Raw genomic sequence first — 12,282 nt, 5'->3', positions numbered from 1 at the left:
AATGTAACAACTTGTAAAAAACGGATTGAGTCTGCGTACCTCCACCTACTACATCCACCTTCTCGAAATATACTCTTGTGAGTCTATGGTTTAAGTTTATATTTTATCCCGTAATGGACTATACACTATACCAATGTGAAGAGTTTTTGGGTGTCCTCTGGGGGGGGGGGGTCTCCGTCTGCGTGTGATGGTTGAGGGTGAGAACAAATGGAGAGAGACAGAGGGAGGAGGCCACGGAGAGGGGAGGTAGAGTGGAAGGGGGAGGGAACCAGGGAGGCAGCCCTAGCGGCGCAGAGGGAGGACTATCCCATGCCAGGACTTGTGGCGGCTGCAGCGGCAGCCTGGACTGGAGGAAGTGTGCTGGGGGGGGCGGGGGTCTGAGAGGCAGCAGCAGCAGCAGCAGTAGTTCAGGAACCGAGCAAGGGCTTCCATTTTATCACCGACAGCCACAGAAAAGGCCGAGGAGGAGAGCACCGGGTCCGGCTGGGACAAAGTGAGCTCACAGAAGCGGCTGTGGTCAACCTGAGTGCAGATTCCAGCAGAGGGAAAATGAGCCTCTCAGCCTGCATTAAGCCTGTATGACGGGGCTGAGGGCTCTTTGATCAGGACTTTACCCAACTCTTTCTCTTTCAGCAGCTCTGACTGACAAAGGGAAACACAAGGGAGAGAAAAAAGAAGAATCAAAGTACTCGCTTCCAGTTTGAAAAGGTAAGGCACGGTGCCTGAACTTTTCCACGGCCAATCATTAGCTGGGAGGGTTTTAAAGTCGGCTGGTCAGTATTTAAAAGCAGGATTAGACCTCCACACTCTGCAGTACCTTTCAACTCTTTTTTTCTTCTCTTTAGCCCTTTGCACATTTCTTTGAGTTTGTTCATTTATTCAAAGTGCAAAATAGGGCACTGCTCTCTGTATTTACTTTGGCTCTGAGTCCTACTAAAACCAGGAGTGTGTGTGTGTGTGTGTGTGTGTGTGTGTGTTTGTGCTCCAGCAGCACTCTGAAGACAGAGAAGGGAGTCATTCAAACTGACCAAACACTGATCTTGTGATTTTTTTTTCTTTTTCGCGTAAAGGAAGTATTATTTACGGCCTTTGAATTGAACTCCCTAAAGCTTGGCTTGACCTCTTGGAGTCTTTTTAGCTTTTAAACATCTTCCTCAATGAATTGTGTTTTGCAATGGCTATAATTTGGGGCTCCTTGGTGTTGTGGGACCTTTTTATAATGTGAAACATATGGGGCCATTCTTCTGGAAGACTTGTACCCAGCAGTCTACAGAGCTCCAAAAGAAACAAACCTTTTTTTGTCTTTTTGTTGACTGTTTGGACTCCTCTGTTGGTGGATAAATGATGGAGACAATCAGAATGAGAGAGTTTGGCTTTTTTTCTTTGAGCTACAGCTGCTGCATGGTATTTGTGGCCTCAAGGCTGTGATTCTCAGGAAACCATTGTTGATGACATGTACAAGCGTCCTTACATCACAGCAGAGCCCCCTTCAACTGGATATCAGTCCCTCCCTTGCTTGGAAATCAGACACACACCTGCATTTACACCCTCACCTTTCTTTCAGGCAACATAAACCATGCTGGATGTACTGAACATTTTGCAGGCTAAACTCAAGATCAGCTTTAATTACAGACCCAGCGAGACAGGAGAGGCATTTTTGAACTGGCAATTATAGCTTTTGTTGGTGGTTCAATTTGGAGGTCAGAGTCGTATGAACAATATCTGCCCCTCAAGGCGAAAGAAATGTGCGTCAGAAAACCCAGAGTGTCAGTTTTTTTCTTGCTGATAACAGGCGGCAATTACAAAGGGCTGGCAGAGCGACAGATAAATGAGGATCCTGATAGTGTGGTTTGGACAGGTGGGTTGGCAGAGGGTTGGGGTTGTGTACTGTAAGCAGAACACTGTGATCTAACCCTAGGAGGAACAGCATGGGACGGAGCACTGGGGCATTTCACTTTGTCACAGCGGTGCCACGGCCACTTGGCTGACATGTGTAAGCCATTAGACAGAGAGAGAAGGAGAGCAGGAGAAGGAAGGAGAATGAAAGCAATAAAGGGGAAAGAAAAAGAGAGATGGAGAGAATGAGAGAGGGAGAGTGGGAACGTAATCCATTTTGGAACGCATTCCACTATGACCTTGGGATAGAAAACGGTAATTAGGGAGTACTTTAGGAGCCTTGAGGGTGCACAGATTTGCTTAGAGCTAGGGCTGTCATTTTTATTCCCTTCAAAATATCTCATGAAAACGTGGGACAAATACACGTTAGAGTTCCAGGGTTACTAAATAAACTTGCTAAAAATACCCAGCTCCCCCATCCTATTTTTTCAATAGTTCTCATGGTTTTGTTTATTTCAGTTCTTCAGCAGTGAATGGGTGTCAAAGCCACAGCGCAAACATATAGAGCCCCTGACAGGAAAAAGGCCAGAACAAACTGTAGCCTTGTCCCTCTCCGGGCCCTTCAACCCAGCCTGTTATGTCACTGTGGACATTAGAGTATGAGGCGTGCGCTCGTGCCAAGTATGAATACAAGGCGGTCTGGAACAGTGAAGCTGATGGTATCAAAGTTATTAGGTGGCTATTAGATGTGAATGCTAAATACCAACTGGGGGCTACAGCTAGAGGACAAAAAACAAATCTGTTCTGGTTGTGCAACAGGCATGAATAGTTCTCTTCATGTCCTGCACAAAAAAAAATCTAGCTAATGGGGAAAAATGTTGCTAAATTTAGTAAAAATGTAAAGTAAAAAAACCCAAAGAAATTTCAGTCTAGCAGTCGCCCCGCAGACAGCCAGACTTCCTGAAGCATTTATGGCACTTTAGGTGTTACTCACGTTTGCAGACAAACAAGCTTAGGAGATCATTAATCTGTCCAGAGTCTCCCAAAGAGACAGTAATATACTGTATGTGTAGTTGCGTTTTCCATAGGTGCAAAGCAGAGCCAGTTTCTACATGCTGGGTTGGATGAGCTTTATCACCCCACTAAATGTGGCTGTAGCAGCACTGCAAGTTTGTGCTGTGTAACCAGGGCTTTTTTGCTTTTTTTGGTAAAGGTGTTTTTTTCCCTCTCTCTATTAGTGAGGAATATCAGTGCGCCCACTTTTCGTTTCAGACACATAATTTAAGTTTAATGGACCAATAAAAACATTAAAGTTGTCACAAAATGGAGGCTGTTGCCACAACATGTCAATCATAAAGTGGAAGCTGGAGCCAACAGAAGCAATTCAGTTTGATTTTGGAGAGTGATTGGGGGAAGGGACGCCTTGATTGCTTTCATATGTGTGCAGGCGTAATGTTTGTGGAAATTTTAGTTGTCTTTAATTGGTCGAAAACACTTTGCAGCTCTTACTAATTTCTAACCTAGCCATTTAAATACGATTTAATTGATTAGGGAGATTGGAGTCTCTTATTTTGGAAAATTAGACGAAGGTTTGGGGCGAATATAAGGATTTAATGCTTTCCTGCTACATAACATTGAATCCTTTTTGGCTTGGGGACATTTGGTGGGTTTTTTGGTCTTTGACAGTCCTTGACATTTTACAGACTCCAAAAAAGAATTGACACATCGATTTATAACAAACAAAGTTGCAGCTGAAATGGTAATTAAAGCTTAACTTCTTTCTTTTATGGTCATTGCTTGAGTGCTGAAATGCCCATATGACTGACGCTGTCTTTAAAAGAACATGCACTTCCTTCACCTTAAACTTGTTAAATACGTTGTTTTCCCTCCCCCATTTGACCAAGGCTCTCTACACTGTATTGCTTCTTCCACTGTTTTCTACAAATATGCAAAAGCAATCTGCGAGATGATGGCCACACTGACATCGCTAATGGAAAATACAGTCTGGGAGCCTGTAGACATGTAGCAACCAGCCTAATCACATACAAACAAACTTTCGCGTAAATGGATTCAGTTGCTGTGGCTCAACCCCAGACTCTGGAGAGTCTTAAACAAGCATGCAAAGTTTTTGCCAACTGTTGTCCCCACAATGGACTCAAAAATGTAAACTACTATGAGATCAGAGTTCCCTTTACAGTTTATGTATTTTCACATGATGCCGTCTTCTTTCATCTCGTGGTTCACCTGCTCGTACAAAATGGAAGATTCCATACAGTGCGGGGCCAGGTGAAGGGTGTGGTTCCTGAAATAGAAACAGGCTTCATCCCAGCACTCTGATATGCCTTCCTAGTTTGTCTCTTTAGTCATTAAAAGGAATGTCCGATTAATTTATTTTCAGCATTGCTCTGGGTAATTGAAAGAAAGGCATTTGGAGCCGGTCCCACGTGATGATCATGCATGTGTGAACGTGGCTGACAGCACCCACGCAGCCTAGTCAAGCTCTTACCTGCAGGGGCTGGAGCTGGGGGAGCCAGACACACCCTAATCCCCCAACATCCTGACCATAGTAAACCTGTTGCAGCTTGTCCACAGGAGACCTGGCAACACGTTTTCTCAAATCTGTGTGCCTACCCCTCTCCTCTACCAGCCTTGCTCTCGCAGTGCCATGGGTGGGCTCGGGATTTGAGTTCCTTGGCACTGCTTATTCTGCCTTTGTGAGCTAATGCTGCGCCTCAAACCAGGAACAAAAGCAGTCAGTGCAAATTAAAGACCAATTATCTTTTAGTGCGTGCTGGGGCAAGTCGCTCATGTTAGCTTGAATGATGAGTGGGAGAAGTGAGAGGTCTAGTAGGAAGAGGATGTCTGTTGCTCGTGAATAATTCATGTGAAATTAATAAGCGTCAAAGCTGATATTTGGAGGTTTTATGTTTGATTTTATAATGTGATATATTAGCTACTCTTGTGCATTTTTATAGGTTGTAATTTAGGTGGTTGGAACCTTTACTTACCTTTGTTTAGTTACCTTGAAATTAGTTATTTAACCTGTTTTTTTTAATAGTTTGTCTTTTTGAAAAATACACTTATTTGCCCTCTTTCTGAGAGTTAGATGAGAAGATTGATACCACTCATGTCTTTTTGTTAAATATGAAGCTACTGCCAACAGCTGGTTAGCTTAGCTTAGCATAAAGACTGGAGACGGGGGAAGAGCTAGGTCCAAAGGTAACAAAATCCGCCTACCAGCACGTCCAACGACAAAAGTGTAAAAAACCAACACAGTGTGGTTTTAGTCGGGGGTATATACTATATATACTCGGAAGCAAGTAGGAAGTTACTGCGCCCGGCTAAGACAGTGAGTCCAGCTCATAATCCCCTGTAAAACCACAACGTGTCATTTTTACTCTTTGTCTTATGTATTAAACATGAGTTATAATGTGTTAATTAGTGAGCTTGTGCTTGCAGGCAGATTTTGTTACCTGTTGACAGAGCCAAGCTGTTTCCCCGTTTCCAGTCTCTATGGTAAGATTAGCTAAGCTAACCGGCTACTGGCAATAATGCTTGATTTTTACCATACATACATGAGAGTGCTATCAATCTATTCACCTAACTCTCTGCTAGAAAGTGAATAAGCGTTTCCCAAAATGTAAAACTTTTTAAACGTCCTTTAAAACAGATCTTTTCACTCATGACTGCAGCACCAAATCAATTAAGTAACATGTTTTCACACTCCTGGGTCACATGGAGGTTAAGTGTTGGTTAGATATCCTTCCCATCTCCAGTTAGCTCAGCACTTTGACACTTCCAAAACATTACTAAGCCTTCTTCCCATGCCCCTGCCCTGGAGATACACAGAGCCTAAGTACTGGCCGACCTGTTCATTAATTTCCCATTAGTCAACAGTTTTCCCTCAGAGTCTCAGGGGAAATAGACTAACCCCGCCATTAGTTCCAACAATCCCAGAGGACCCCCCCCCCTGCTCCCACCACCTCCACCAACACACACACACACACACACACACACTCACAAAACACCCAGCCCTGTTTCCCTGAGCGATGACCTCTTCATACACATGGCCTCTTTCATTCCGCTCCGAGGGTTGGTTTAAGCCGTGGCCACGCTGTCCCTGGTTTATGGCTCCCTCTTTGGCCCCCTTCAAAGTGTTGGGCTGTAGCCTGCAGTCATTGCAGACTTAATTGACTGACACATTCTTGACTGTGGATCGTTTTAATCACAACAAACAATTGGAGTCATTAAAGAAGGAAGGTGATATCTTTGGCAGCTTTAGGAATGTGTTTCTGTGTGTGCGAGTGTGCGCTTGTGTTTGTGTGAAATCTGAAACATTTATCAGGCTCTATTGATCAGTTATCTCTTAAAAACGCTCCACATGAATATAGATCAGTTCTTTTTTTAAAGTCATCGATATAGAACTTGATTCTGCCTCAGTCAAAACGTAGCATTTGGTTTGGTTTGCTTTATTGACAATATTGTAATATGATATACAATATATCAGATTTTGTCAGAGACAGAACTACAGCTGAAATGGTTAGTCGATTAATTGATCGACAGAAAATGAAATGAAACTATTTTGATAACCTGTTAATCATGTACGTATATTTGGTGTTTCCAGCTTCTCAAATGTGAGAATTTGCTTTTACAATATTGTAAACTGAATATCTTTCAGTTTTTGACTGTTGGTTGGTCAGACAAAAAAACAGCAATGACTTTGGGTTCTGGGACATTGTGGTGGACATTGTGATTCACTACAAAATAATCTGCAGATCATTCAATAATGAAGACAATTGTTAGTTGCACCCATATGAAGAATATAAAGTCCTTCACAGTTCATCAACCGATGTCTGACATGAAGAAAAAAATAGGAAATAAACACTGTATACTATATTCATTTGAAAATCATATAAAAAAAACTGAAAGAAGCAGCAATCCTCGCAATTAATGAGCTGGAAACAGCAAATGTTCATGTTTGATAAAAAACAAATTAGTTGTCAGTTGACTTATTGATTAATCGACTAATAGTGTCAGCACTAGTGATAGCAGGCAACACTTTGCTATTCTCAGGCCGACAACCAGCACAGAGCATACAGAGATGACTAGATAAGAGAATGAGGGATGTGGATGTGGTGGGGTGAGACGGGCTCTCTGTGGACCACCACTGCAGGAAGTGCATGGCCATGAGGTCACAGGGACACGCCATCACTCAGGGATTTACAGCAACTGGTTTCAACCGGAGTTCTTTGAAAGTTTGTTTTGTCTTTGTCATTGTTGCTCCGACTGACTGGATTGCTGGTGTTCAATCTTTTGATACCACTGCACTGTATCTCTTTTTGCAGCAGTAGATAAGTGGCAATCATTTCTCACATGTTAAGAAGCCCTTGATGTGTTGTGTCGGTTCAACCTGTACTGTATTTGTGACACGCACTGTTGACCGTTTCTGTGCAAACAAGACAGCCTCTGTCGTACAATCTGGAATTGAGATCATTCTCTAAAGATATCTGCGGGAAACTTGGACACAATGACTAAGACTGAGGACTTTGACCATCAAATATTGACTTGAGCAAAGTCACCTGCTTAAAGCGGAAAGGGTGTGAGGTAATTGAAGGGCTGTCTCGTTATTTTTAACAGGAAGTCAAGTCAAGATTCAGGATGGAGGAGGGATATGAACTCGACCTGACGTACATCACAGAGCGCATCATCGCTGTGTCCTTCCCCCGCGGGTGCTCAGAGGAGGTCTACTCTCACAACCTGAAGGATGTCACACGAATGCTCAAGTCCAAGCATGCAGATAATTACCTGGTCAGTGCTCGCCCATGTGTCGCTCGCTGTCTCACCTTGAGATGAACTGAAGTCAAGTGTCAAAGTGCAAGCAGTATTGATGTCGGGGGCTTTCATGGGATATTGACATGAGAGTATTGATCTCAGAGTGCATAGGTCATCTTTTCTCATCTTCATCAGTGTTACAGCAGAATCATTAAAGTCTTGGGCTTTGTCGTTATGTTCTCTTCAGATTATCAACCTGTCCGAGAAAAGACACGATCTCACTAAAATGAATCCCAAGGTAAGTTTACGTGACACTGTGTCACCTTCATAAAATAAGCACAAGTTTATAAAATCCAAGCAGGATGAGTATATCAGTATAGCATTCAGTGGCAAAATCAATGAGATCTCTGTTCATCCTCTTTGATCAGCTGTGTCTAACCAACTAAAGTGGACAGTACAGTATTGATTGGTAGTGCATAGGGAGTGCTGCTGTGTCTGTTTACAGTGAGTGATGTGTTTTCAGACCCTGGATACTGGCTGGCCGGACATGCATGCTCCACCTCTGGATAAGATCTGCACCATCTGTAAGGCCATGGAGAGCTGGCTCAATGCTGACCCTCTTCATGTGGCGGTCATACACTGCAGGGTGAGCATCTGCAGGTTGCGTTGTAGCAGCTGTAGTTGTGATTATTTTTTCTTTCATTTCTGAAGTCCTTTTTTGTTAAAACTCCTGAAAGCTTGGCTTCTTGAGTATCTTAAGTATTTCTTTGTTACATGAAATGTTCATGACTAAATAAGCAACATTCAAAGTAAAAACTGTCATATATATTATATCATATTCTGATTCAAAAGTCGCTAAACCCTGACTGGTGCACGGAAATATGTGACATCACCTTTCTCTAAATTTGCCGTTCCCACTTCAAACCAGCGATAACGGAGACAAAAGAAATACAGATTTGTCATGTGAAGTAACCAATACTGTTCTAACTCTCCCATCAGTCATAGTAGGAGGATGGTTGAGAAAATAAGTATTTAGGGAGTAAAACCGCAAGCGCTGCGTGTGTAGTGAATCATCTCCCGTCCTCTCTTGTTTCTTTAGGGCGGCAAGGGTCGAATCGGTGTCATCATTTCATCCTTTGTGCATTTCACCGACATATCAGCCAGGTAACCATGACTGTGTGTCACATTTTTTCGTGTTATGTTAATTTAAATGTTGTTGTTTGCTCTGAAGTTAGGCTTTATCATGACATGAGTGCCCCCCACTCACCGTAGGCAGCGAAGGATATCAACAACAACCCACGTTCATGAAGGCTCACTCCGTAGACCACGAGCAATGTCACTGCTTCACCGCAGCTGTCTTATTTACCTCCTTTTAATTTACGGTCAAGGTGATTCAGAAAGTGAGTCAAAGAAACGTCTTTTCTTTCAAATTCAAAGGCAAACCACACTATTTCAGCCATGAATCACCCCATATTGAATTGCATGAATCAACTCGGAAATATGTTAGTTACTGTAATAGCTTCTGGCCACAGTGTCAGTTTCATGAAATCTATTCATCACGAAGAAAAACAATTCTAATTTTTTTAACCATTGTTAGCCATTCAAATACTAAGCCCTAAGTAAAGAAACGCAGTAAACATTAGGAAAGACGGCCTGGTGTTCTTCCACTATGTAGATCCTTTCTGCACACAGCAGTCGTGGCATGAGCACACATTGACCTTCGATTTAGTTAACCTCTTCTTCCTTCAGTGTTTGTGTCCCGCTGAGGAAGACCAGGTCGGTAAAATGTGAAAGACAGAGGGCAAAAAGAGCTAGAGGAAGAGATAGGAAAACAATGAGGCAGATTTACAATGGAATAGATTCATGGGGGGGGGGGGGGCAGAGGGCCGGCGACAGAGAAACAGAGCTGTGGTGAAAAGGCTCCAGCGCCTGTTGGTTTTAGGTCTGTCTGAATAGCAGAGCTGTGCACACACTCTGGCCTCTCTCTGTCCTCCTCTCCCCCTCCATGTTTACTTAAGGCTGGCATTCTCTTCCTCTCTGCTGGAATCCCTTCTCTCTGGTTACTTTCACTCTTGTCCATTATGCGTGTGTATGCGTGTGTGTGTGTGTGTTTTCCTAATTTAAGTTAGGGTTAACACCATTCAATTATAGAGCAGCATAGTGTAATCTCTCTCTCGAGTCGTAATTACCTTAAAGTGTTTAATGTATCTCTCTGTCTGCCTCAAAGTGCTGATCAGGCATTGGACCGCTTTGCGATGAGGAAATACTATGATGATAAGGTCTCAGCTCTGATGACACCTTCACAGAAACGGTAAGACCCAAAACTTAAGCACGCCCTGTTTGAATGGTTCTTTGTTGACCCTCATCCAAACACATTCCTGTCCCCGATCCACCTGATTCAATACAAAACTTAGCATGTCCTGGTGCTATTTGTTGATTTTTTTTGTTCACACTGAAAAACCCATCATTGTTGATCATTGTAATGAGAATGGGACCCCATGGTGATCTGGTGTAATCCTGTGTATCACTGTGAATCATCATCGCTCACACTGATGGATCTTAGGCAATTTGAGCCTATATTAGTATGGCCAACCAACGTGATACTTTTTTGGATGCTTTACTGTGAGGAATAAAAACATGTTTTTCTGCAACATCTTTTTTTTCATTTAACAAAAGAAGCCAAACTTAATGTTCAAATGTTAAATGAAACTATCTTAAAGGAAAAGTTTGACATTTTGGGAAATATGCTTGTTTGCTTTCTTGCTGAGAGTTAGATGAGAAGAGCAATACCACTCTCCTGTCTGTACATTCAATATGGAGCAGTACAATACAGCCAGTCCCTTAGCTTAGCTTATCTTAGCTTAGCATAAATGCTGGAAAATGGGGGATCAGCTAGTTTTTCCAAAGGCAACCAAATCCACTTACCAGCACCTCTAAAGCTCACTAATTAACATGTTATATCTTGTGTCCTGGAGTCTTGTCAAATCCATGAAATTGCCAGGCAACCAGCGGAGACTCCAGGAAGTCACTACTACCAGCCAAGAAACTGTCCGGCACATAAACCCCTGTAAAACCACAAAGTGTTGATTTTACACTTAGGTTCTTGTACAGATTAAACAAATGCCATATAACTTGTTAATTAGTCAGCTTTAGATGTGCTGGAAGGAGGATTTTGTTACCTTTGGCCAGAGCCATGCAAGCTGCCCCCCCCCCCCGTTTCCAGTCTTTGTGCTAAGCTAAGCTAACCGGCTGCCGCCTAGCTTCACATTCAATACTGTTCATATTCAATGCAATTCAGTAGTCCTGCATATTATTTACACCCCCCTCTGTGCTTTCATATCAGGTATGTTTGGATCCTCAACAGTCTTCTAAGTGGATCTATGAAGATCAATGCCTCACCCTTGTTCCTGCACTGCATCATCCTTCACGGGATACCAAACTTCGACGCCACCGGAGGTTAAACTCATATTGTTTACCCACTACACACAACTGCAACTCCCAATAAAAAGACAGTTGCTGCTCCCATGAAAGTGTAAAAGAATCCAGACACAACCACATCAGAGCTGGAGCAGTAAACAAGATGGAGACTTATCTGTACTTTATATCTTTCTGTTTTTCCAACACACATGCGTGCTCAGACAGATAGAAGCACTTGCATAAACAGAACTGAAGAGACAAACTTCTTTATGGGCTCCCAGTAAACCCATGGGAATTCACACCCATGTTTGCATGTAAATTGCTGTTTTCACTAATTTCACTGAAACAACAGAGGACTTCGTCACATCGTGGAGCCGAAATCCCTTTCTCAGAACCGCAGCTTATCACAGCTGTGAGCAAAACAGTCTGAGAAGCCACTAGTGAATATCTTACCCAACAGCCTACTTAAGTTCATGTCATCAATGTAACTATTATTTATTTGACAATATCTCTTTTTTTTTTTTCCTTGTCAGTATGTCGTCCGTACATCAAGGTTTACCAGGGAATGCAAGCAGTGTATTCATCTGGAATCTAGTAGGTAGCTTTCACATGGTACAATAATTTTAACATTACTGTTTATTTCAAAGTATTCTGGAACACATCAAAGCAATTTTCTGTTTTACTTAGAACAATGTTGAATATTAATTCTGAGTTACTGCTTTCTGTAAATATCTGTGATTGCCTCCAAACTCTGGCTCACTTTGACTTCTTCGTTGTTTTTGTTTCAGTCACATTGGTCCAGGCCACAGAGACCGAGTATGCATCACCCTGGAGCCGGCCCAGCTTCTAAAAGGAGACATCATGGTAGGAAACAAAACAAGACGCTTTTCAGAGTGTCTGACATCAGTATTTATTGTAGTAATCGTAATATTTTGTATGTTATTTTGTAGATTAAATGCTATAACAAGAGTGACGTAACTTCCGAGCGTGAAGTTATTTTCCGGCTACAGTTCCACACGGGAGCAGTGCAGGGCTACAACCTGATGTTTGAAAAAGAGGACATGGAGACTGCTAACAAAGGTAGATCTAAAAAAAAAACCTGAGAACAGGTCTCAACGTGCCGCCGCTAGTTTACGGAAGCTCCTCTGCTCCACGCAGCATCTGCAGGGCTCAGTCTGGACTTAATTTAGAGTTGGCACTTTGAGACCAGTAATCTTGTTTTCCCAAACATGTTACTTGTACTGAGAGAATCCTATT

The 12,282-nt window shown here is 42.6% G+C and overlaps 1 protein-coding gene across 2 annotated transcripts in view; it reads left to right on the top strand.

Annotated features, from left to right (window-relative positions):
- The first annotated feature begins 688 nt into the window (after positions 1–688).
- LOC139296225 (tensin-3-like) overlaps positions 689–12,282 on the top strand; it is a 30,671-nt gene continuing 19,077 nt past the window's right edge. For both annotated transcript variants that reach the window (XM_070918580.1, XM_070918579.1), the window contains exons 1-10: positions 689–708; positions 7,474–7,644; positions 7,856–7,906; positions 8,132–8,254; positions 8,708–8,772; positions 9,836–9,919; positions 10,952–11,064; positions 11,559–11,619; positions 11,814–11,889; positions 11,976–12,105. In XM_070918580.1, coding sequence (XP_070774681.1) covers positions 7,495–7,644; positions 7,856–7,906; positions 8,132–8,254; positions 8,708–8,772; positions 9,836–9,919; positions 10,952–11,064; positions 11,559–11,619; positions 11,814–11,889; positions 11,976–12,105 — 853 coding nt within the window. In that variant the 5' untranslated portion in view covers positions 689–708; positions 7,474–7,494. The remainder of the gene's footprint in view (positions 709–7,473; positions 7,645–7,855; positions 7,907–8,131; positions 8,255–8,707; positions 8,773–9,835; positions 9,920–10,951; positions 11,065–11,558; positions 11,620–11,813; positions 11,890–11,975; positions 12,106–12,282) is intronic.

The sequence above is a fragment of the Enoplosus armatus genome, chromosome 14, assembly GCF_043641665.1.
Source record: "Enoplosus armatus isolate fEnoArm2 chromosome 14, fEnoArm2.hap1, whole genome shotgun sequence".
Classification (NCBI taxonomy): domain Eukaryota; kingdom Metazoa; phylum Chordata; class Actinopteri; order Centrarchiformes; family Enoplosidae; genus Enoplosus; species Enoplosus armatus.
This window is presented reverse-complemented; position numbering and strand designations above follow the sequence as displayed.